The sequence below is a fragment of the Topomyia yanbarensis genome, chromosome 2, assembly GCF_030247195.1.
Source record: "Topomyia yanbarensis strain Yona2022 chromosome 2, ASM3024719v1, whole genome shotgun sequence".
NCBI classification, from domain to species: Eukaryota; Metazoa; Arthropoda; class Insecta; order Diptera; family Culicidae; genus Topomyia; species Topomyia yanbarensis.
In genome coordinates this window covers 140,943,520-140,969,582 of record NC_080671.1, presented here as the reverse complement: position 1 = coordinate 140,969,582, position 26,063 = coordinate 140,943,520, and the positions used below count along the sequence as shown (strand labels likewise).

The 26,063-nt window shown below is 38.9% G+C and overlaps 1 protein-coding gene across 1 annotated transcript in view; it reads right to left on the bottom strand.

Moving 5' to 3' along the window:
* LOC131681558 (abhydrolase domain-containing protein 2) overlaps positions 1-26,063 on the bottom strand; it is a 75,822-nt gene that overhangs the window by 4,583 nt on the left and 45,176 nt on the right. Inside the window, exons 2-5 of the mRNA XM_058962395.1 lie at positions 12,839-13,011; positions 12,596-12,763; positions 470-650; positions 42-391 (exon numbers count right to left, since the gene is read on the bottom strand). Of these exons, the coding sequence (XP_058818378.1) occupies positions 42-391; positions 470-650; positions 12,596-12,763; positions 12,839-13,011 (872 nt within the window). The remainder of the gene's footprint in view (positions 1-41; positions 392-469; positions 651-12,595; positions 12,764-12,838; positions 13,012-26,063) is intronic.

Below are 26,063 nucleotides of genomic sequence, written 5' to 3'. Positions count from 1 at the left end.
CACACTACCCTTGCAAATTATTATCATATAATAAAGCTTACTTGAAAATTCTTTGATCGAGGAAAGTAGCACATCCGGCACCAGTGGGTCATCCCTCGCGTTCACAAACACCATTGGTCGCTTAATATTAGCTAAATAGTTAACCGAACTGCTCCAACTGTACATATCCTTGACGGTTTTGAAGTTGTGCACCCGCCGTGTGTAAGCTTCATCCAGCTCGGGCAGCGTGGCCGCCGCGGCGATATCACGCTCATTCAACTTATACCGCTGCTTGATGTCATCCGCCAGAAGCACGTGCCGGTGCTTCATGATAATACTTTTCACATTTTCTGTCAGAACGTACAGATAGAAGCGATGGAAATTTTGCCACTTGAGTAACCATTGGGTGGCACTGAAATGGGAGAGGAAAAACGGTATTTGATTGGCTTCATACGAGCCGTTCTACGAGCTAATAGAGCACGTTACTTACATGACAGCGTTGTACCCCTGGCAAATCGAAACACCACCGATGATATTGGTTGGTCGCTCTGTTTCGCCTAGATATTTGGATATCAAGTTACCGCCCAACGAAAAGCCTACGGAGACGACGTTGGTCGTCGGGTACTTCTTCAACAGGTTGCTAATCATTGCCGAGTAATCATCGGTGTGGCCTGCCGTCGGATAAAGCATAGAAACACAGATGATGTTACGTGAAGGTAATTGACGCAATTAGTTTAAATTATTAAGAAGTGCTCAGTTTAAAGAGAGTCCAGAGAATACGCAGTTGCTTTCGTTCACAGCTGTTGTGTGCAGGAGGAAGCATGCATACCAAGAGATTCTGCCTGCTTAGATACAATAGTATATTAGCAAGAGAATTTTGTGTGCTTGGTTTATTGATTTTTCTCGGTGAAATTAAAAAACGAAACCATTTAGTTTTCGGTGTACGGTTCACATCATGACAGAGAGTGAGTTACCCTATATCCCTACAGTTCCCGGTCATGTCGCCATGGAACATGTTGTCCAGTGGATATGAGAGCTTTTTAAATTCGTCCAATCGAAGGCGTAGACCCAAACTTCTGGTACCGACGATAGGGACTTCCGGAAGTGATCTATTGAAAATTTATTAGTGTTGAGACGTTCATCTCATCACCACGATGTTATCATTCTTGCGAGAACGCGGGTGCAGGTGTGCGTGGATGATCGCAAAGGGCACAAGCATTTGTATATTAACGTGTTTGTCGCATGTATGTGACTTCAAGTGAATAAATTCGGTTTTTTTGTCGCCATGGAACGTGTTGTTGAGTGGACATGAGCGTCATTTTTTTGTTTGGTCCACCTGAAGGCATTGGACCTATGCCACTAGGATAGGACTTCCGGACGCAACCAATTCATGATCGCGCGAACACGGACCTTTGTAGGTTCACTCTTTGGACCGCGTTTGTAAATTAATACGTGCTAAACCGTTCACTTAGCTACTGGGGTGTTTTCATGTTTGCTAGATCTTGGGCGTAGGTGTGCGTGGAGAATCGCGAAGGGCTTGAGCGTTTGTATGTTAACGTGTTTGCCGCTGGCGCTAGCGTGTAACTTCGCGTGCATAAATTCAATTTTATAATCATGTGGCCATTTGCATATTCGATCGTATTCTTGAATGATCTCGCGCGGACTGCGAATATGATGCTTAATTTGTAGTGTATGGTAGAGATGCTAGAAGAGAACCCGTTTTCACATATCACTAGGCTTCCTGGTCATGTCGAAATGGAACATGTTGTCTAGTGAATATGAGCGTCATTTTTAATGGTACAACTGAAGTCATGAGTCTAGGCTGCTAGGATCGAGAAAGAGATTGATTCAGGATCGCGCTAGCGGTAGGTTAATGCTGGAGACCGCGTTTGTAAGTTTATAGGTGCTACAACGTTCACTTGATTACCGGGGTGTTCAATGTGCTATTAGTAGCTGTCCAAGCTACCACACGGGGTGCACTGGGGGCAAGCCGGGCTCGAATGATGACGCTGCCATTAATACCGACTAAACTCCATTGGGCTCCGCCATCGTTCCCCCCAGCGACTACCTCTCGGTATTACTTCTGGGGGGATGGCTGTACTTGATGTACTCATTCACTCTCGCTCACGCGTTCATACGTCCTGTATGAGGCTTACTTGGGTGCTCTCTCTATCGCACCTTGATTCACTCTCTAACACTCCACATGAGGCTGACTTTTGTGCTCACCTTTTTCGTTCCTTGCGAGGCTGACTTGTGTGCTCACCTTTTTCATTCCTTGCTAGGCTTACTTTTGTGCTCGCCTCTAACATACCATGTGAGGCTGACTTGGATGCTCACCCTCTCACCTGGTTCACTCTCGATCGTACCACACTATTATACCCCTATCGCTCCCCCTGGCATCCCATGTGGGACATTTTTCTTAGGCTCCACTTCTGACATACCATGCGAGGCTGACTTGTGTGCTCACCTTTTTCATTCCTTGCTAGGCGTACTTTTGTGCTTGCTTCTACCATACCATGTGAGGCTGACTTTTGTGCTCACCCTTAACATACCGTGTGAGACTGACTTGGATACTCACCCTTTCACTCCTCTGCCACGCCATACTTCCCAACATACTACGCTACGACCCTCCCATCTTGGCATGAGGCAGTCCACATATACGCCTATACACTCGCTCTTCTGCCTTGCTTCGGGGTGGCTGGGTTTACCCCTTACGCAGTTGCCAGTCGCTGCGCCAAACCTGCCTCAGCATGGATAGACCATTCACTCACTTTTTTGTGCTCGACCTTTTTCGCTCCAACTAACCAATCACTAGTTAGTCGTGCCCATCGTCTGTTGCTCGGTGCGCCAAATTACCTGTAGCCTACAGGCAATCTGGGTGGTTGCAGTCGAGACAGTGTTCCACTTCTCCACCGATTGTCACATCCGCTGAATAAGGGTATCAGGGGTTGTGTCCCAGCCACAGGCGTCAAGCATTGCTCTTTTTTCGACGTCGAAACGAGGACATACGAACAGTATGTGTTCGGCAGTTTCGTCTACACCTGGGCAGTCCGGGCAGGCTGGGACCTCCGCGTGCCCGAACCTGTTGAGGTACTGTCGGAAACAGCCAGGGCCTGACAGGAATTGTGTCAGATGGAAGTGAACTTCCCCATGGGGTCTTCCCACTCAGCTCGATATGTTAGGTATCAGCCGGTGGGTCCACCTGCCTTTCGAGGAGTTATCCCACTCACGCTGCCATCTGGCGGCCGAGGTCACCCTGGTGCGCTCGCGGGCTCCTCTATTTCCACGTAGCTCGAAGCACTCCTCATCTTCCCGAATGACCAGCCCGACTGGCATCATGCTCGCTATCACTCAGGATGTATCGTGTGATAACGTGCGGTAGGCAGATATCACTCTGAGGCACATCACGCGGTAGGTGCTCTCCAGTTTCTGTAGGTAACTAGTTACCCTCAATGCTCTTGACCCTGACGGGCCGCCGTACCTGAGGATGGATACGGCAACGCCGGCCAGTAACCTACGTCTACTGGCGCACACCTTTGAGCTGTTGAACATCATCCTCGATAGAGCCGCAACAGCAGTCGACGCTCTCTTGCATGTATAGTCGACGTGGCTGCCGAAGGTCAGCTTGTCGTTTATAATAACTCCGAGAGACTTCAGACTCCGCTGTGAGGTGATCACGACTTCTCCCACATGGATAACTGCATGTTGTGCCGACTTGCGGTTGTTGACGATAACTACCTCCGTCTTATGCTGAGCGAGCTCCAGGCCTCTCGCGCTCATCCATTCCTCCACCGTGTTGATCGCGTGTTCTACAGTTAGTTCTACCTCAGGGATTGACTCCCCGTAGACCGTAGACGATCTTGACCCCAGGAGGGAACTTCAGTCTCAGAACCCCGTTATACACGAGGTTCCATAGCACCGGGCCTAGGATCGAGCCCTGCGGGACTCCGGCGGTAATCGGAACCCTTTTCTGACCGGCATCGGTCTCGTATAGCAGTATGCGGTTCTGGAAGTAGCTTTCCAGGATCCGGTACAGACCCACCGGTAGGCTAAGCCGGTGTAACGAGAGCGCGATGGCATCCCAGCTTGCGCTGTTGAATGCGTTCTTCACGTCAAGTGTCACTAACGCACAGTATCGAATGCCTCGCCTTTTTCGTTGGATCGCTATCTCGGCAGTCTTTATCACTGAGTTGAGAGCGTCCACTGTGGACTTACCCTTCCGAAAGCCAAACTGGTTGCTTGACAGGCCGTCCGTACCTTCTGCGTACGGAGTTAGCTTGTTGAGGATGATCCTCTCAAGCAATTTGCCAGTCGTGTTGATCAGACAGATTGGTCTGTACGCCGATGGGTCGCCTGGCGGCTTCCCGGGCTTCGGCAACAGCACCAATTTCTGCCTTTTCCATCTATCGGGGAAACGGCACTGGTCAAGGCATCTCTGCATAGCTAGCCTGAACATGTTCGGGTTCGCTATGATCGCTGCCTTGAGAGCGCTGTTTGGAACTCCATCCGGCCCTGGAGCTTTGTTCATTGCTAGGGAATTAGCCACTGCGAGTAGTTCTTCATTCGTCACCGGAGCCACCATTTCGGCCGTGCCCGCACTGTCTCGTGGTGCAGGTGGCCAGGGACTTGAGGCTCGAGACGGGCAGAGTACTTCGATAATCGTCACCAAACGATCCGAAGACCGTTCTGGGGGTGAAGAGCCCCCTTTGGTCTTGGCCACCACGATTCTGTAGGCGTCACCCCACGGATTCGCGTTGGCACTCTCACACAGGTTGTCGAAACACGCTCTCTTGCTACTTTTAATGGCCTTGTTAAGGGCCAATTTCGCAGCTCTAAACACTTCATGGCAGTTCTCTCTTGCATCCTCGGTGCGGGCTCTTTGCATCCTACGTCTAGCTCTGAGGCAGGCTGGCCGTAGAGCTGCAATCTCGGCACTCCACCAGTATACCGGGCATCTGCCGTTTCTTGGCAGGGTTTTTCTAGGCATAGTGGTGTCGCACGCGCGTGATAGAACGGCTACCAGCGCATCCCCGCTTAGACTGTCGGTATTGGCCTCCAGTCCCAGGGCCGCGGTGAAAGCTTCGCTGTCGAAGTGATTGGACTTCCACCTGCGTACCTGACAGGGATCTCCCGCCCTCGGATGCTGCACACCATAGTTGATCCTAAAGCGGATTGCTAAATGATCGCTATGGGTGTAGCCTTCGTCTACCCTCCATTCCATGCCTGGAACCAGACTCGGGCTGGCAAATGTTATCTCAATCCATGCATCCACCCCGTTTGTACGGAATGTGCTAGTGGAGCTATTGTTAGCTAGCACAGTATCGAGTTTCGCAAGCGCCTCCATTAGCGCTTGGCCCCTGCTATTTGTACAGCGGCTGCCCCACTCTACTGCCCAAGCGTTAAAGTCTCCCGCTATAACTACTGGTTTCCGGCCCACTAGGTCTGTTGAGAGCTTGTCGATCATCTGGTTGAACTGTTCTATGGGCCACCTTGATGGAGCGTAGCAGCTACAATAGAACACACCATTTTTTTTTATTCTTTTTTTTTACTGTTTTTTAATGTTGACTAAAGTCTATTATTTACAGATCATTTTCTAAATAAAATTTTAGTTCATTTATATCAACTACACTACATCTGTCTATAAAATTTACATAATTTACAAAAAGTTTTAGCAAATACGTTTTTGTATTTCTTGACATTCCGTCAAGTGTGGGTCGTATCAGATCTGAAAACTGCAGTAGTCTCCATCCGCGCAGAACTATCGCAGCCTTTCGTTGCAGCACTGTCCACGCATCTGCTACTCGAGTACATTCGCTGAACTTGTGCTGGAGCGTTTCAATCGTAGTATTGAACCGGGAACCGTCCCGTTGTACAGATTGCCACCATCCCAGGCCCGTCCGACACCCAATTGTCGTTGCCGGCAGGGATGTTGTACGGGTCTGATAGGAGGGCGACACACACGAAGGTTGCATGGATTGCAATTGCATGTTCGCGTTTGTGAACCAGGTCTGTGTTATGACGAAGACCACGAGCGTTTGTACGTATATGAGAGAATGTGTAATTAATTATGTTAGTGAGTGTTGGTATGAATCTAATTTAGGATATAGACGAATTTTGCGCTAAATCATATTCAGACAAATGACAAATCCTACAAAAAATGTTGTAGGAGTGATTTTTATAAAATTAGTTAAATTTTTTAATAAAGATATTGAAAAAATTTTTCATCGACTTCTACACTAAAAAATCGATTTTAAAATTTCAAGTCGCTTTACAAAAAACCCCATCTTTGATTTGGATGAAATTTTGTTCCAAGATAGGTAATTATGGTCCCTACCTACCGTCAAAAATTCAAGTTGGGCACTTTCAAGGAAAAAACTTTTCCAAACTTTATTTTTTCGGTGAAAAATACATAATACGAAAACTAAACCAATGAAAGTCATAATCATCCCAGAATCGAATTTCCCAACTGCTAGTTGCCTGATACATGCAAAAAGTAGCAGTAACAAATTTGGTATATATTCATAACAAACTTGAATGAGGGCAAAGATAAGTCATTGAACATTATCGATATATGCAAGATTTAACCAAGTACCACTTGGCCGTGTACGAAGAAGTATCTTGTCTATGTACCCGCCCGGGAAGTAGATTGATGCTGTAGTCTCCAACATGGGCCTTTAATGCGAAGTATGGGGTTTGCTCCTCCAAGAACCCTTTGCTTCGGCCAGCGAAAATTCTGGTTCGCAAGCAATTGCGTTCAGGAAAAATCAAGGAGTATATGAAAACAACCTATTTTCCATCAGCCTCCTTTCGAACTTTTCGCCGAATCTGCTCTTCCAAACTTTGATCTTTGGTCGGGACTAGTCTACCGGTTCGCCTTTTTGTGTCGCGAGGCATGAACTGCCGTCGTTGCAAACATTTGGGCCTACAGCGACTCATTGTAAAAACAAGGCACGCTATGGAAAATGCGGAGAGAATCATGAAAAGTTTTCCTACCGTGGAGAGACTCCGCATGATCTCTCGACATATCCCAATATACACGGAGCTACAAATGCAAATGAAAAACTTGATGAAAGCTAAAAAAGGCGATTATTGGCACCGGTCCGTCGATGGATTAACGGACGGATCATCAGAGAAACAATGTTTCATTTGGAGGCTAGGGCCTATGTTGTGTATTCGATTCATCCTGTGATTGGAATATACGGAACGTTCGTCGTTCGCTATGCATCGCTTTTAAGCTAATTATTATGGCAGTAATGGTGAGTGCAATCATAAAAGAGGCTGTGCTGCCAACATTCTCATCACAAAACTGATGGTTTTATATTCACCTATCAACGACCATACCCACATCGTTACATTTACAGGAGGCTTTCTGTTTGATGGAGCATGGGAAGCGCTCTTTGTATTTCCTGGAGAAAACATGGGGGTTTTTGAGTACTTTATCTGAAAAATTATAGCAGATTACCTTAGTTTGAATTCTTTCGCAGTGCTCCAATCCGGGTAATGAGAAGGTGGACACTTGGATTGGAATGATAATGAGAAGATGGACATTTAGGCATTAGAAGGTGATATTCACGAAAGATCGCGTAGCTTCAACGAGTTTTTACATATTTCTTCTCAGAGGACGCTCGAAAAATGGCAAATTTCGTGGAGCGATGGAAGTTCAGAAATCCCAAAGGTATCAACAAGCCTTGGTCCCAGAGAATGGATGAGGGTCATGACTTCATTCGGGTGATATCTCGGGTTATGTACAATCATCATACGTGGAATGCCCATCTCCGGTGTATTGGGGTCGTGGAGAACGGTCTCTGTGCTTGTGGTGGCGGTTATCGCGATGTTTAACATGTTGTCTGGTCGTGCGCTAAGTGTTCTAGTACCAGATCTCCGTTAAACGAATCCCTTCGGCCTCGTTCCAGTCCAGTCCCAGATGATATACCAAATTCGTTACTGATACTTTTTGCATGTATCAGGCAACTAGCAGTTGGGAAATTGGATTTTGAGATGATTTTGATTTTTGAGGGATTCCATGAGAAACCGGCCGACCGCAAAATATGACCATCGTCGATTTGAACGAAACTTTGCAGGTGTGTTCGCTGTATGAATCTCCATGATATTCTCTGACAATTGGAATATTTTGATACAAGAGTAATTTTTCAAAAGGGCGTAAACGTTTCTACGTGTAATTTCAATTTTATTTTGTTCGATTACTGTATTTTATACAACAAAACTATCTGAGAACATGTTACAGGGAATGAATACTTCTGTCCGAAAAAAATATACACTGAAAAAAATGTTGTGTCATTTTTTAAAAAAACAAAAATTTATGATAAAAATTTTAATTGCGAAAAAACCCATTTTTTTAAATTTTTTATATTTTGTTACCAAAAACCTAAAGAGAAAAGAAACATTTTGATTTTGATTGCATGATGGAGAAAAAATCGGTAAAAAAGTTTTTCTAACAATAACTTCGTACATGTTTTTAAATTTCATACTAATTGACATACAAAATTGTAATTTTATTACAGAATATAATTCTAAGCACCATTTAAAATCAAAATGCATTTAACAAAAATCTTCCAAAATGCGATAGTTTTCGAGATATTTGAAATTTTGCTACTTCAAAAACAATTAATTCGTGTAATTATGCTCCTTTTAAAAGTTATTCGCGTTACCCCATCAAATAATGTCAAAAATTTAATGTTTATCGTTTTAAAGACGTAAAAGCAACCTTTTTAGTGTATTTGGATCATGGAGAAGCTTTCAATAAAAAAGTTTTCCTAACAATAACTTTTGACATTTTTTTATTATTCTTACTATTTGCAGTCAAAAATACATAAACGTCATTTTAAATCGAAATGCTCTTAACAAAAATTTTCTAAAATGTAGCAGCTCTCGAGATACTTTAACTTTTGTTTTAACAACACAATAATTTTGTTTTATTAGGACCTTTTCATAAGTTAGTCGCGTTTCTCCATCAACAATAATAGGTTTTTCAAAAGGCCCGTAAACTTTCGTGCAACTTTCTCTTTGACATCAAGGCGATATTGTAAACCATTTGAAAGTTACATGAAAGCAACCAAAATATATTTCAACCATAGAGTCTGTTGATTAAACTATATAGCTGAATCATATGTTGGTTGTTTTCATGTAACTTTAAAATGTTTCACAATATCGCCTTGATGTCAAAGAGAAAGTTGCAGGAAAGTTTACGGGCCTTTTGAAAAACCTATTGTTGTTGATGGAGAAACGCGACTAACTTATTTTTTTATAATTCGTTTATTTGACACGGCTCATAGCGGTAGCTTAACGGAGCCGTGGATCTTTTATATGTTTACAAATGCAAAAATAAAAATTCAACCAAATATTATTATAATACTGGATCTCGAGCGCGCAACTTTTTATTGCGAGCGGTGACCTTCTTTCGCGGAGTTTGCTGGCAATCTGCATCTGGGGGGTCATTTAATTCTTTTTTGTTTTTCACGTCCAGGTCGAAGCCGGCTTGGTGTCCGTGATCAGATGTTTTTCCTTGTTTCTTGCTCTTATTGCTGACCAGCGTGAATCCGTCACTGTTATTTTTATCCTTGCTAATGTTGCTTACAGTTCATTTTGCGGTACTGGATGCTTCTTTTGTGGTTGTCATTATGGTCTGTGCAACTGCTGCCACAAATTTGGCCACCGTTTGTGGTTCAGGCATTGGTATTGAAAACTCTGTTTTGGGTTGGTTTGCCGTAGATGAGTTGGCAATCGGCTGAGATGCATCTTCCTCTGCATCTTCCGCGCAAGGTTGTCCATGATGAGCTGTCTGATTACAATACTTGCACGTAGGAGTTTGCCCCTCATGGGTGCATAGCGTAGTTTGCATAATTGTAGTTCCGTGAGTTTTGAGTTTTATTGTCAAGTAGGAGGGTATAGGCCTTTCAACCCGCATCCTTACTACAAAAACGCCGTTAGGAGTACCCGGGAAGAAGTTTCTCCAAGTATCAGGTGTAACGGATTTTACTTCCCCGTATTGCGACATGCATTTTGCAATTGGCTCAGGAGGGGTACGAGGCGATAGGTCATGTAACCTTACATCTAAATAATCATTCTCAATATATACGGGAATCTTAATTCCAACGTTGTCACTTTCAACCACGTGTTTTAAGTTGTTCTTCAAAACGAAACGCTCGGCTTGTGCGAACGTGTTAAATGATATTAACACTGCACTGCGAAGATGATGATACTGAAGGTACAACACTTCCGTAAGTCTAAGTTGCATTTATATCTTCACTAAAACTCGGTCGTTTTAAACAAAATTTAAAGTCAACGACCGCAGCGTTGGGTCGGAGTAGAGTTTTTTCGTCAACTTTACTCATGATGACAAGAATAGTCCGATGTTTACTTTGTTCTCGAGACAATGCACACTAGATCGAGAGGCCTGTTGTTTACTGACTGCGGCAGAAGTAGAAAGTAGACTGCGCGACTAACTTATGAAAAGGTCGTAATAAAACAAAATAATTGTGTTGTTAAAACAAAAGTTAAAATATCTCGAGAACTACTACATTTTAGAAAATTTTTGTTAAGAGCATTTCGATTTAAAATGGCGTTTAGAATCATATTCAAAAAGAAAATTGTATTTTTGACTGCAAATAGTAAGAATTATAAAAAAATGTCAAAAGTTGTTGTTAGGAAAACTTTTTTATTGAAAGCTTCTCCAGGATCCAAATACACTAAAAAAGTTACTTTTACGTCTTTAAAACGATAAACATTAAATTTTTGACATTTTTTGCTGGGGTAACGCGAATAACTTTTAAAAAGAGCATAATTACACGAATTAATTGTTTTTGAAGGAGCAAAGTTTCAAATATCTCGAGAACTATCGCATTTTGGAAGATTTTTGTTATATGCATTTTGATTTTAAATGGTGCTTAGAATTATATTCTGTAATAGAATTACAATTTTGTATGTCTATTAGTATGAAATTTAAAAACATGTACGAAGTTATTGTTAGGAAAACTTTTTTACCGATTTTTTCTCCATCATGCAATCACATTCAAAATGTTTCTTTTCTCTTTAGGTTTTTGGTAACAAAAAAAAAAAAATATAAGAAAATGGGTTCTTTCGCAATTTAAATTTTTATCATAAACATTTTTTTCAGTGTATATTTTTTTTCAGACAGAAGTATTCATTCCCTGTAACTTGTTCTCAGATAGTTTTGCTGTATAAAATACAGTAATCGAACAAAAAAATTTTGAAATTCATGCACGTAGAAACGTTTACGCCCTTTTGAAAAGTTGCTCTTGAGTCAAAATAATCTTATTACCTGTGGAAAATATTTAGTCTTGCATGACGGTGAAACGTGTAAAGTTTCATTGGAATCTAAGATGGTCGGTCACGATTTTAAAGATTTTCGGACGGATCTTCGTGGAATTCCTCTTTTGTTGGTTTGGTTTTCGATACACTGAAAAAATTTAGTTTGGACAAGGAAGTTTTTTTTCAAATAACTTTTTTTCCTTGAAAGTGCCCAACTTGAATTTTTGACGGTAGATAGGGAACCTAATTACCTATCTTGAAACAAAATTTCATCCAAATCAATGATTTATGATCAATTTTTTTTAAAGCAGGAGTCGATTAAGAATTTTTTCAATATTTTCATTCAAAAATTTGACTAATTTTGTGAAAATCACTCCTACTACATTTTTTTGTAGGATTTGTTATTTTTAGACTATAACCGTTTAAAGAAAATTGGTAAAAAGTTTGATAGTTCGGATCTATGAACTGGTTCGGATCCGTGGTTTATCTCGGACTCGGGGTTTGGGCATAGATCAGAACCGGTACAAAGCATCGTATCGATTCTAATTTTTTCATTTCCCTATCTAACCTACCCAGTAAAAAATTAGGCATTCCGGTTGATTTCTGTCAATAACGGGGCAGGCTTCAGCCTGAATTCCGACAGAAATCCACCAAAATTCCGATATTAATACTATAATAGGAATCGACTGAATTTTCTGACATATGAACAGATCCGAGGTTGATACGTACTGGAAAACTGATTGGTTGTGTGAGGCACCGGTACTGAAATTCGTCATTCCACCGTTTTAAATTCCAAATATCTCGAAAGCTATAGAACTAATAACCTAGAGGTGTACGTATTCGAATTGCAAACACTTTATACAAATTTCGAATAAGCGAAACATTGTGCTTAGCTTGAGACAAAATGTTTCGTTAAACACTTCAAATCAAAAACGGCCCCCAGCAATGTGATCTTATCGTCTATGCGAGGCAGTCGAGCTTCTATGTCGGTATATGAGACAAAATACAAGGACAAGAGTTGACTCATGCCTAGAATTTCAAAACAATGTTGTTGGTGTCCTTGAACCAGCATGCTTGGCGTGTGAATGAAGTTTATCTTGATAAAAAATCACTAGGGAAACTAATCGATAGTATTTTCCTGGATGAAAACAATTGCTGTTAGGGGCGGGGATGGTTCTTGGATTTCACAAGCAAAATCCAATATACCATATACGCTTTACCTCATGTTTCTTCCACGTTCTATGGGACTGATTGTGATCTCGTTGATAAACACTAGTTTCTATGACTGTACATTGTACAATATATGTTAGATTCGGACTCTACTCACCGTAAGTAAAAATACGACTAGAAGTGACCTGAACACTGTCCAGAACTCCGATGTGATTCAGCACGGCACATCGGTAACCGTGACATTGTGCGTAATGGACGAAAGTCCGTATGTATACTGATTCGGAAGAGTTGCCGATCCCAGGACAGATGGCAACCGTAATATCATCTGTATTAAATGAATTTAAAAAAGAAAACAGTTAATTGGAGGGCCAAATTGTTTAGAACACAATTATTGTCTTACCTTCGGCAGTGTTTATTAGCGGCTGATACAAATCGTAGGTAAGCGTCGATCCGTCTGCGAGGGCGAGGTAAACTCGTTCTCCTAGTGGCCAGGGACACTTCACACGGCCTACGATGCTGTGGATTATTGTTTGGATGTGACCGCTGAAGCCCCATAGGCGTGTTGGAATGTACCTGCGAAGTAAAGGGGAGAAATTGGTTCATGTTAAACGACTGGAAGATTTACAAGTAAATGTGGTGAGATTCTTTTTCTATAGATGAAGTGAGGTTTGTTTGTTCTATTGACGAATGAGATCACAATCTCGGTTTTAAGGATTCGTGTGGTTCAGGCCGCTCAAAACTACCAAGCACGTGCTCTAATGTGTTTTGTTGAGCTGACTGTTCGTTGATAGAATCTACGACTAGGTATGCATTTTTCTTTTGATGGAATGATAAACCAGAACGTATATTAACACCGAACCACATTGTTAGAAAGACTTCCATGATTCGTTCCAGCAAAGGTCAGACGAGATTGAATTTGCATTATCGTATAAATTAATTCCTCCACTACACAGTCTTGGGAAAACACTCATCCATTCCACCAGGGCCATTTCCTGGGGTGGATTGCACGTTTGACCCCACTGCCGGCATTGTTCACAAAAGAAGCTGTCGTCACGAGATTAAACTTTCTATCGTCATGCTTGTGCATCAAGCAATCCAGATTGGTGCTGGTGACACAAACTAATGGGTTTGTGATCCATAGTTTATAGTACAACCTATTACGAACCAAGTGCATAGTTAAAAGGTTAGCGTTGTATGGCGCTGCCAACGGCATGCCCGCACGGAACGTAAACTCGCCCAGATTGGATAAAAAACGGCGATAATTGAAGCATACGTGATCATGGTGTCCCTATAAATACAATGGATTTGAATGTCGGTTGAACAGATAAGAAATGTGTCATCAACATAAACCATAACTCTGAATTATAGTTCATGGCCATTGGTTTGACAGTTTAAAAATGGTTCCCAATTGTTACAGAAAATAACATTTCTAGTTCGAAAAACCTGAGAGAACTGACTTATCTGATTCCAAAATTTGCATAAACCATTGGGTGAAGCCTAAGTACATTACCTATCAGAGTACGCCTAGATCGGCTTCCAGAGACCTCTGTCTTTATCGCAAAAACCTCTTTCTTATTCGTCGAGTTAGACCGGATCCGAATGCATTATATCTATAATTGCAATGCTCTGAACCTGATGTTTATTGTTTTTGCCTACTTTCGGTAAATACTTTCCACACTGCTTTTTCAAGCAACGACGGCGATAAAACGATGCTCTTGTTCATGCTACAACCTTTTTCGACCCATTAAGGACCAACTGCTTAAATTTGTATCACTTGAATCAATTTAATTCTGCTTGTTTCTTAAGTCTGTTGAACTAAATATTGAACAGCTTTTTGAATGATGGCTTTACGAGATTTTCATATTTTTCTAACGGTTTTAGAAGTTGTCTTGAGATTTTTAATTTGTAGTTTAGGTGTTGATTACAGGTAATCAACTTAAAAACATTTATACACGATAAATATAATACAAATTCTCGAAGTTGGGCTTTGAGTGGTTACTCGATAGTAGATAGTGTACATAAATTGCCATCGTTATTCGACAGAGACAATTGCTTTCTGTTTTCAAATGAGTCAGCCAGTTTTATTTCGGCCTTTATTTCTAGGTAGGTATATAGTTTTCACAAGTGACTTTGACGATGATACAGCGCAAACAACGGCCAGACACTCTAATCATTAAATGGAAAAAAATTACTAGCAAGTGTGTTGATAGAGACGGTCATTATGTGAGATGCCACCCATGGGAATGGAAAATAATGAGCAGTTTTTCTTTTCGTTATGCGACATGGTATACTAGATGAAAAAGTTCAAAACTATCAAGGGAAATTTAATGTGAGCATTGTGCATAATTGCGTTGACACTTCGGAAGTACTCAGACTCTTTTTGCCTTTCTCATATAGAAAGGTTATGCAATCACTCTGAACATGAACAACTTAATCCCAGCCCGGAGCCCGTATACCATTCGACTCAGTTCGTCGAGATCGGACAATGTCTGTTTGTGTATGTATGTGTGTGTATCTGTGTATGTGGAAAAAAATGTGGACCGATTTGCACAAACTTAAATGAAACTCAAATGAAAGGTACAATCTTCCCATCGGCTGCTATTATTTTTTTATTGATTGGACTTCCGGTTCCGGAAAAATGCTCAAACGGGGGACTAAAGGAAAATTTCGAAATCGAATTTGTATTTTTGATGCCAAATGTATTTAGAATGCATGAAACGTCGAGATTTGATATAAAAATGAAAAAAATAATTTTTTGACAAGCATTGATTTTTTTTTTTACTTTAGCACATTTTTGCCTTTCTCATATAGAAAGGATATGCAATCACTCTGAACATGACCAACTTAATCCCGTTCAGAATTTTTTTGGGTTATCGAAGTTCGAAAAAACAAGTTGAATTAAACAAAATATTGAAGGTTGGCGGAGTTATGGCCCATCCCCCGTAGCGAGTTTTTTTGGTAGAGGTTTACGGTGAACGCTCTCCAAGCCGAGCTTGGAGCTCAACTGAAATCAAAAAAGTAAAAAGATTATTGAAGAAAAATGTATTGTGGTGTACTTGAACGGATCGGTTCACCAATAAAAAAATTTCCTGTAAAAAACATGTTAACCAAAAAATTGAGTTTTGTGGCGTTCAAAATTTTAAATAAAAATTCATGACAATTCATATCGTATAAACAGGCTGAATCACAAATTTTTGGATGAAAAAGGAACCTTTCAAGTACACGAATGGTTTTTGCGATATTACGTTCACCGCAAAGGTACTTTTCAAACAACTTAGTTCCGAGATAATTGCGTTTAAAGTTTTGTGTTAACTTCATACGCGGAAGAACCATCGCGCTGCGAACGTCTGTAGTTTAAAATTTAGTGTTTCGATCTAGATGAAATTTCGCACAGATATTTTCAAAAGTATGTACTTTCAGAATATTCAAAAAAATTTTTTTTCGATTTTCGTTCCAACTTAAACAAACGTTCCAACTGGATTAAAACAGGTTTTTGATCTTATTTACATAAAATTCATGATCATTCTAGCAGAGTTTACTACCAAATGCCGACTATGCATTTTAGTCTCCAATCTTCCTTTATTCAATAATATATGTAATTGGCGCTTGTACTTAAATCTGACTAAAATACAGACTATTACGATGGATCTAGTCTAAGAGTTCAGGTACAAGCGGTAATTTGCCATTTGTACTGTTTACATGAATGCGATTACTATTAAGATGTAATTTAGTTTTGCAGTTAAGTGATTATTGATGCAGAGATTTTTTCAATCTACTTGACAATTGGAGCAAGAACTTGGAAACTATATAGAAAACTAATCGCTATATTTGATAATTGTATCAATTTTTGTCTTAGGTTATCGATGATTCGTCGTCAATTTCAGCGTTTCTACATGGAATACCGATACATCATAATTTCAACTAAAAAAGTAGTAGATTTTTTAATTTCGTCTAGCTCATAATCGGGTCTACTGATTTTTTGTTGAAAGCAATAATCTAGTGCTGGTGTTTTGTCAGCCTCAGCCTGGGCACAAAACTTGAAACGCTAGCTTGGGTCTAAGCTTGAAACGCCTGTCTTAGCTTGTAACGTTTTTCCAGCCTGGATAAAATCTCGTAAGTCGTTACAAAACCGTTTCAACCAGTATACCAACCACTGAAATTCAACAGTTCTCATTGCTGATGTCAAAATGATGACTAATGTCAGTTGAGGTTTAGTTTCACGACCGACGGCTGATCGTATGGTATACAGTCGTTGAAATCCGTAAATGCTTTCATCACACCTTTTTCTGTTGCTTACGATTTTCCCGCAACCATTTCGGATTCTCAGTGAGCCATTTAACTCCTGTTTCCGAGAGTCATTCAGATTTCAGCCTTATCGCGATCCACTTGGATAGTCCGGTGGTGAATTAACCCTACTCCGACTGAGAGTTCGCCGACGGAGGAATTTCTCCCGATACCCATATCTGCTTCCTTGAGCCATTGAGCTTTATCGAGAACTAGTCCTCGGCGGTGGACCTAGCCTACTCAATGGACCAGCCCGTAGGCTTCGAAGTCTGTCCAGCGATTCAGGGTAATGCGTAGCTTCCGGTTCACTAGCGCCCCAATGACCAGCTCCCGGCTGTTCGACGCGATCTACTCGATCTTGTACCTGGCGGTGGATCTAGCCTGCTCACGAGCTACCCGGTAGGGTGTCGAGGTCGGTCCGCCGATTCCAGTGGAGTCTGGCTTCCGTTTCACTGGCGCTCCGATGACTCGAACTCGGTACTGCATCGCGTACTACTCAACTGGTCCCTGGCGGTGGATTACTCCAGCCGAGAGGAGGTGACCAGCAGGCGAAGATAATCCACCGCTGGTCCCAAATACGGTATGGTAAACCTTATCCTACCAACAGCGCTAATAGTGGTTCACGACTCTCCGCGAGCTTTGCGCCCCGCCATGCGATAGCGCCAACCAATGCACAATCGCACAGAGATCTAGAATGTAAATTTAGCAGAAATTTTATCTTCTTGCTAAAAATAATTTCTTAGCCGTATAATATGTTTGGTAAAGTTGTTGTACTTGGCAAGGCCCTTCTTGTTGTTTAAACAGAAGCTAGTGTGGTTTTCATTTTAGCAATATTTAAAATTAAACTTTTAACGGTTCGAAATAGAGCTCTACTGTCTTCGATGAAGTTGTCGAAGAATACAATTTAGACCAATTTGCTGAAGATACGCAAGCTCTAACTTTTGTACTAGTCATTGCACAGGAAAACCAAATGTAAGCTTTAGGGTGTTTCTTGAAAAACGGTTATATTTCTATAAATTTTGCATTTTTATTTTAAACTAAAGTACCCTTCGGACAACTTGAAGAATGTTTTAGGGCGCATAATTTGCTTTAAAACACCAACTAATAACCTTTTTCGTTTCAAAGTTTTGAAAACTTTTATATAAGAAATACAATTTTTTCAAATAGCATTATCTTCGATTAAAGCACTTAAAATGAAAATCCCCAAAAATCGCTAAACAATGGTAAATACGATGTTTTTTTATATCTCACAATATTACCTAAAAAAAATTATTTTCAGTAAAAAGTATATATAACTTTCTAATAATAGAAACTAGAGGTTTGGTGTTTGTGACAAATTGTTCTTTTTCAAAATATCTGCAAATATTTCCAAAGTAATCTTAATGAAAAAATTAAAACTGCAAGAGTTATATAAATAAAACAATTTTTAAGAAACACTCAATTTTCTTGGTAATTTTTTTTTGTAAAATGAAAAGTACGCGTCATAAAGTTCCAGTGTCTTCGACAAAGTTTTTTTAACTTTATTTTCTTCAATTTTCAGGAAGGCGCCACACATCTCGAACCATTAAAAAATTAATTTCCTGATTTTAATAAAAATAGAACCACCCTACAAACTACTTAAAATAATAGAAAAGTGTGTAAAGTGTAAAATTTTATCATAAAAATGAAAGGATATTTTATATATTGTCCACCGTGAAAGTAATTTAAACATATTACAAAGGGTCAATTCACGAAAACCCCAATTTTCAATATAACTTTTTCAGTTTTCTTTTTTCCTAATCTATCCTTCAGATGCTTTTCAGAGTTTTTGAAGACGAATATTTTTTGTAACACACCAAAGCTCTAGCTTCTATTATTGAAAAGATATAAGTAATTAATATATCAAAAATAGATTATTTAGATATATAGAATAGAATAGAAATCAATTTTATAAAATGTAAAAAAAATCGTATTAGACATTTATTGCTTAATTATAACTCTTTTCATGAACATATTTATAGTTGAAAAAGTATTATGTTTTGTTTGCCCCATTGAGTGATATTGTTGTACCCGAAAACTCATTTTTGGCGAAAAAATGATCATACCTTTTCAGCGAAAATAGTTTGATATGTGGTGCCATGAAACAAATTATTCGCCTTAAAACAATTTGTCTGAAGACTACTTCAGTTTTAAATCCATACCGCAAATAACTTTCCGACTATATCGTGCCAAAAATGTGATCTAATGAGCAATTCCCCAATTTTGGACTAGTATCGGTCTAATACAGTAGTCAAGTACTATTGCTCTGAACAAACGAAGTCAAAACGCATACTCCTGGACTGCGTCGTAATAATAAAAGGAGAAAGTAAACATAGAGAGACTATCAATAAAATTTTTGACTAGAATAGTAATATTCTTGCATGCTATCGCTTGCAGAAAAGATTTGTGAAGTAAAACATCATTAACACTCACATGAGTGTGAATCGAGTCCTTACGGTGACACACTCCTAAAAACAACTGTAAGAAAATATTGACTAGAAAGAATTCTAGAACTATTCAGTTCTCTTGCCATTATGGGGGACAAATTGAGTACAATTACAAATATTTAGCATAGAGCACCGAAATTGTGCTCAATCAGCACGACGTACTGCGAAAACCTCACAATCAGTGCTGTAGCAAAATTCCTGCCATTTTTCTTGTTACCACGCGGAAAGTGTGCTGTAGATATGAAAAGACTAACACAAAACATTTCACAATAATTTAATCTTACCCCCGTTTGCCACACAATCTCATATATTACGCGATAAAGATTTATCGAAATGTCCGATTTGTTCATTACATTATCATCGTGATTTATTTGAGAGGCGTGCGCCCCGGTACAGCAGCGGTTCAATATTTTAGTGCTATACTTTCGGCGGGGAACTGTTTACGCCATTGCCCCAAAGCCACCCAATAGACCACTCACGGTCTGCAAATAGATAGACCGGCAATTTATTGGGAATGCAATGCATAACCGTCAGCGTCCGAGTGTGCACGCGCATGGTTGTGTTGATGCGTAGAAATTGTAGTATTTGTCTTTCTATGACGCATCGCATTTATCTGTGCTTTGTTCAATAAGTAGATATAGAATCTCGGATCGAAGTAGTCGCTAGTGATGTCTGAGTTTTGCAAATAATCGTTAATCGAGTAATATTTGAGAGATTGATTAATTGATTCGACCAAGATAATCGATTAAGATCAATATTCGATTAGGTAAAAAAATGTAGGTCGTCAACAAAACACATTTTTAAAATTGTCATTTTTCGTTCTGTGGGTTTCATATTTAGCGTAGCACACGCTTCATGAATTATGCTGTCGATTAATTCATATCTGCTAATCGATTTACTCGATTATACCGAAAGCTTATAATGGATTATTGATTTTTCGATTATTTTGGGGATTTATAGATTATTTGTGTTAATCGAGTAAAAAAGTAAAGGGCTCACAACCACGTGAATCCGGTCGTTTTCTTGCAAGAAACAAAAGATTTAAGAGCGAAACAAAATGTTCCGTGACTGGCGGAGGTTCAAAGCCTATTATGAAAATTCTGTCAAACCACGGGTTGCTTTCTGTGGCGAGTGAAGTGATGTTGTCAGGGCTTTGACAGATTCCACATTGGGTCTTTAAATGATTATTCCTTGATTACATAAACCAAAAAGGCTCACTGCTCAGTTTTCTCAATATAGCAATGATTTTTCTTCTTTTAAAAATTCAGAACCATTCCTCTTTGAATTTCTTCGAAAGCATAAACACAACGTTGTTTAATACTATCGGTTGTCCTTGACAAGAGATTTGGCCACATGGGTTAGCAGTTTCGATTGCTAACCCCGCAAAAGGATGGGGATCAAGATGGTCAAATGAATGGTGTAGCTTTATTCATTCAATTTCATAAAAAATTGCTTTATCACTTTACTGTCCAAAAAATTCGACTCTGTGTCATTAACGTCAGCTACATCGGATAAGAATAGTATATGGCTTTATAATTCAATCGAGTGTGATCCTGCTTCAGTGACGGAACATTTTGTTTGTTGAACCCGTCCGACGAAGTGCAGAGATCGATAAGAACAAATAACTTGAAATAGTTCAAGTGTAAGTTATCGTTTGATTGGGTCATACAAAAAATGTTATAATCCATCTAGCGTTACAGTTTAGTCGAAATAAGTCCAACAGCTTACACAAGTGCTGTGTCGACCCGTAATGTTGTAATTTGAAGTGTTGCCGTACTCTTTAACTCTTAACTCCGGAACCACAGAGGAGTAACTAGAACAAATTCCTGGCCAATAACCAAAATATTTTTTTTTTTCGATTTTCTATTTCGTTTTATTTTTTTACATACCTAAACGCCTGCTGAATAACGTGGCAAAATTTGGAGTATTTCAAAAATTGTTAAAGATTTTTTGCTTAGATGCAAAGTGGTGATAGATTAAGGGGCTTTTTAGTCATTTTAATTATATGTCCAGCAATATCGCTTTCTAGTGATGATCACTGTATTAAGTAAGACAATATTATTACAAACGTAGAAGAACACAGCCTTTTGTATAACTTTAGGCTAAAACCAACTGAAAATAGTAGTGTTGTTGTTCATTGCATCAACTTTAAAAAAATAGTTTTTTAAACATTATATTCCAAATTTGAATGATAAGAAAGTACATTATACGGTGAGATCCGGCAAAGTTGTTGAAGCAGTATTATAAAAGTAGATTTCAGCTATCTGAAAAACATTCGAACTCTTCCGATCTTGTCCGATCCACAGATTCCAACCGATTTGAAAATATTTAAATTTTTGGTAATTTGAGGTACACCGAAATGCTGTAGGGCCAAGGACTATGTTTTTCAAAATGTATCTCTATGAAAATATGCACAGGCGTCCCTTTTCTTACCCTTTTTCAACTGATCAACTGTTTTTGTAACTGGAAAACCAAATGTATTCACAAAGATCATCTCGAAATTATTAGTATTCAACAGGATATAGAAAAATGACCTCTGCACTGGTAGGTGAATAGATGTCAAATTGTTCCAAAAACCAATTTTAGTCTATTTTTTGTTCATATTAAGGCATAATAAAAGCAATAGCAGTAACAAAGAATTTTGGCCAGGAATTGACCCCAGTTACTCCTCTGTGCACCGATTCAAATAACATTCAATAGCAACCTGAGAAAAATAAATGCGATCATTTGACACAGACACACATACAAACATTTTGAATCGAATGTCGCACGCTACACGGTCCTCCGGGCCTTTGTTGAAAAGTCGAAATTCTAAGTGATTGCATAATTTTTCTATATGAGAAAGACAAAACGATTATTGGTTCTTCATTTTGATCGTAAGGCATATAGCACTTTACTTTTGACAGTCGGCTTCAAGCAATTTATTGGCCGTTTGTTTTCATGTTTTAAGTGTGTTCTTCGTGAAATTCCGGCTGAAATTGCGCGTAAAATTCTGGCTGAAATGTTACGTGAAAATCCGGCTGAAATTCCACGTGAAATACCACATGAAAATCGGCGCGAAATTCGGCGTAAAATTCCGCGTGATGCTTCGCGTGGAATTTCACGAGGAAATTAACGCCAAATTTTACGTAAAATTTAAGGCGGAATATTCCACCCTAACGTGAAATTCTGTGTGTAATTTCGCAAAAAAATTCCAAGTGAAATCGCAATTCTGAGAAAAATCCAAATGAATATCCACGTGAAATTCTGCACAAATTTCTAAGTAAATTTTCTAGTGAAATTTCGCGTGAAATTCCTCATGAAATTCTACGTTTTGATATGAAATTCCGCGTAAAACATCGCATGCCATTTCGCGTAAAATTTTACGTAACTTCACATGTTGTGCAAAATTTTACGTGGAATTTCATGCAGAATTTCACGCGAAATTTACCGCTCAATTCCACGTTGAATTTCACGCGGAATTTCGTTCGAATTTTCGTTGAATTTCATGAGCAATTTCACGTGGAATTAAACGTAAAATTCTATATGAAATTTCGCGTGGAATTTGACGTGGATTTTTGCGTGGACATTCATTTGGGCTTTTACGCAGAATATGAGATGGAATTTCACGTAGAGTTACACGTGGAATTTCACGAAAAGTTACAAGTAGAATTTCACAACAAATTTCACGTCGAATGCAACACGGGAGTTGACGTTGCCTTACACGTGGAGTCCCACGCAGAAATTTACGTGGAATTTAACGCGGAAATCAAGTAATATTTCATGTGAAATTGAATGTGGAATTTCACGTGAAATTCATGTGGAATGGCACGTTGAATTTAATGCGGGATTGCACGTGGAATTTAACGTGGGAATTCAAGTTGAATTTCATGCTGAATTTACGCGGGATTTATGTGCAATTTCATGTGGAACTATACCACGGTGCCTCTGGTAGAACAATATTTATACAAAAAATCAGTATTGCTGAAGTACACTCAGGTTTTTTTACACGGGGATACAGGCCGCGTAATTGAAAACCGCGTAAATGAAAACCGAGTAAATTTCAAAATCCGCGTAATTGAAAACCGCGTAAATTTCATAATCCGCTTAAATGAAAACCGCGTAAATTTCAAAATCCGCGTAAGTGAAGACCGTGTAAATTTAAGAATCCGCGTTAATGGGAACCTCGTTAATGGATACCGCGTAAATAAAAAAAATCCACGTAAATGAAAACTGCGTAAATTTCAAAAACCGCGTAAATGATAACCGCGCAAATTTCAAGATCCGCGTAAAAAACGCGTAAAAATACCGCCCAAAAAAACCGCGTAAAAAAACCTGAATGTATTCACTTATCGAAAGCTTAGATACTCCTCTTTCATCTGAGACTAAATTTTAAATGTTCTATCGGGGGGTCTAGAACAATTATATTTTTTAATGTTTTGAAGATTATTTTTGAAGACTGCGTTTCAATGAATAGCTCTCTGAAGATATCTCACTTTTAGAAGGATCAATCTTTAGACATTCAGTATCAGAAGGAGGGACTTGTTACGTTAATAAATACCTTCGCGCTAATTCACATTTCAAATTTGAATAATATTTTTACCCGGTATATTTTTGTCTCTGGTAGAACAATATTACTACAAACAAATCAATATCACTGATGTACTCACTATCCGGAGACTTAGTTCTCTTTTAAACGAGATAAGTTTTGAATTGTTTTTCCTAAGGGTACGAAACTTTTTTATTTTAGAAAACTAAATATCTATGTTTATATAATATGGATACTATTACTTATTTGTACGTCGAGTCGATCTAAAAAACTAACATTTTAACCTCTATGAATAATTGATATCAGAAAATAAATTTTCATTTTATGATGCATTTTTATTGTGTTCGTTGAATTCAATTACATAGTTATGTGTATTGTTTGATATTTAAATTCAGAAAACTTATTTCACAAACGAGCATCCCTTTGGTCGAGAAGTCATGTATATGTATGTCAACTTCAATGATTACAGTGTTTGTTAGTACATATGTTATAAGAACATTGGCCTAGTATTTGCTTCCTACTTCCTAATATCTGCTTCCTGCTTCAATGGTAAGTGAGATAAAAGATCTTTGTGAATTATCCTTCCGAAATTGGTTGAAATTTTGAATACTTTCTCTTTGGATTTGCGATCAACGCACTAAAATATTATTATATTTTAGCTTGAAAATGCTACTATTCAAAAACGTTACAATTTTTTGCATCTATCGAGCTGTGAAAAAAACGTGAACAGATGAGTTTTTGGGCCAACATAGAGTTATGAGCCTGTTATCAGAACTTTTTAGAAATTCTTCAAATCCGCAAAACAATACTCTTTTGTTTATATTTTATGTTATTAGAGTTTTTTGCTCGGGATTCTTTTTCAGACCCTTTTCTTATTCAAAATTATATAATTTTCAGATTTCTCTGACCATTTGACCATTCTTTGATGTATTTAAATCCTTTGTTTCGTCGATTAATCATCGGGAAGTACTTGATAAAGTGCACTTTAAAATTTCAACTTTCTTATATCTCCTATAATAGAATTGCTACTTTGAACAAATATACAATTCTTAAAAACAGATAACACCCTGCTGCTTCCAAACATTTTTTTGCTGACTACAAAACAGAACATGAAATGATTTTGCGAAAAATACTATTTTTGACTAATATGTGGACCACTGATCTGATGTGTTTCTAAAGGGAGAGTCTTTCGATCGTGTTTTAAACTCGTAATTTCCCTAGTAACAATTGAAGTTTTATGGTAGTTTTATAGCCACTGATAAAACTTAGATTGCACTTGTAGCATGCTATAAAACTTCAATTGTTACTCGGGTTTCAACGAAACTAAAAACGAAAACAAAACAATGATAAAATTTTGAATGTAACATCAGTTACATAGTAACCCCGAGCAAAAGTATATTTCGAAGAAAAGTAAATTGAAGATTTGTTTTGCGAATTTCAAAAATTTAATTACCAACGCGAAACTGGCTAAATGGTGTCTCCGAAGGTTTTCATTAACGTTACAAATCCGTTTCTCTGACAGTGTGTGTTAACTGATTAAACCTCCCAAAAGGGAGATATCTGTTTTGAGCTATAAATTGAAAAATTACTTAAAAAATTGATCGTCAAAATGTAAAAAGAATAAATGCCCTAGACCCCCTGATAGAACATTTCAAAGTTATGCTTAGATGAAAGAGGAGCATCTAAGCTTTCGATTAGTGAGAATTTTAGCGATACTGATTTTTTTGTTTAAATATATTCTACCAAAGACATCGTGATACATTAACGTACTTCACGTTAATGTATAGTTCCACTTCACGAACTTCACGTGGAATGTCTCGCACTATTTCGCGTAGAATTCCACGCGGCATTTCAAATAGGATTTCACGCGGAATAGTTCACGTAAAATTTCAAGCGGAATTTCATGCGGATAAATTTCACGTTGAGTTTCACGAGGAATATCATGCGGGATCTAACGCGAAATTTCATATGAAATTTCACGTGAAATCTTGCGCGGAAATTTCACGCGGAAATCATTCACTTGAAATTTCATGGGAAATTCGCGTGAAATTTTACTAGAAATTCCTCGTACAATTCCTGAAATTCCATATGATTTAATACATATTTTAACAGGAATTAGGTGTCATGATGGTATCAGAATATATAGAGCCTTTTCAGATGAACGTCTTCATCAGGATTACATTGTAAATTAATACCGGGCTATGAGAATGTTGTTGCTTTAATTTGATTTTGCGTCAGGAAAAATTGGTTCAATTTTCTCCGTGAAACCTGTGTTGGTTTTCAATCTGACCGTACTCATCTACCTGTAAGTCCGGATTGGAAGTCCGACCTGAATGAAATTCAATAGC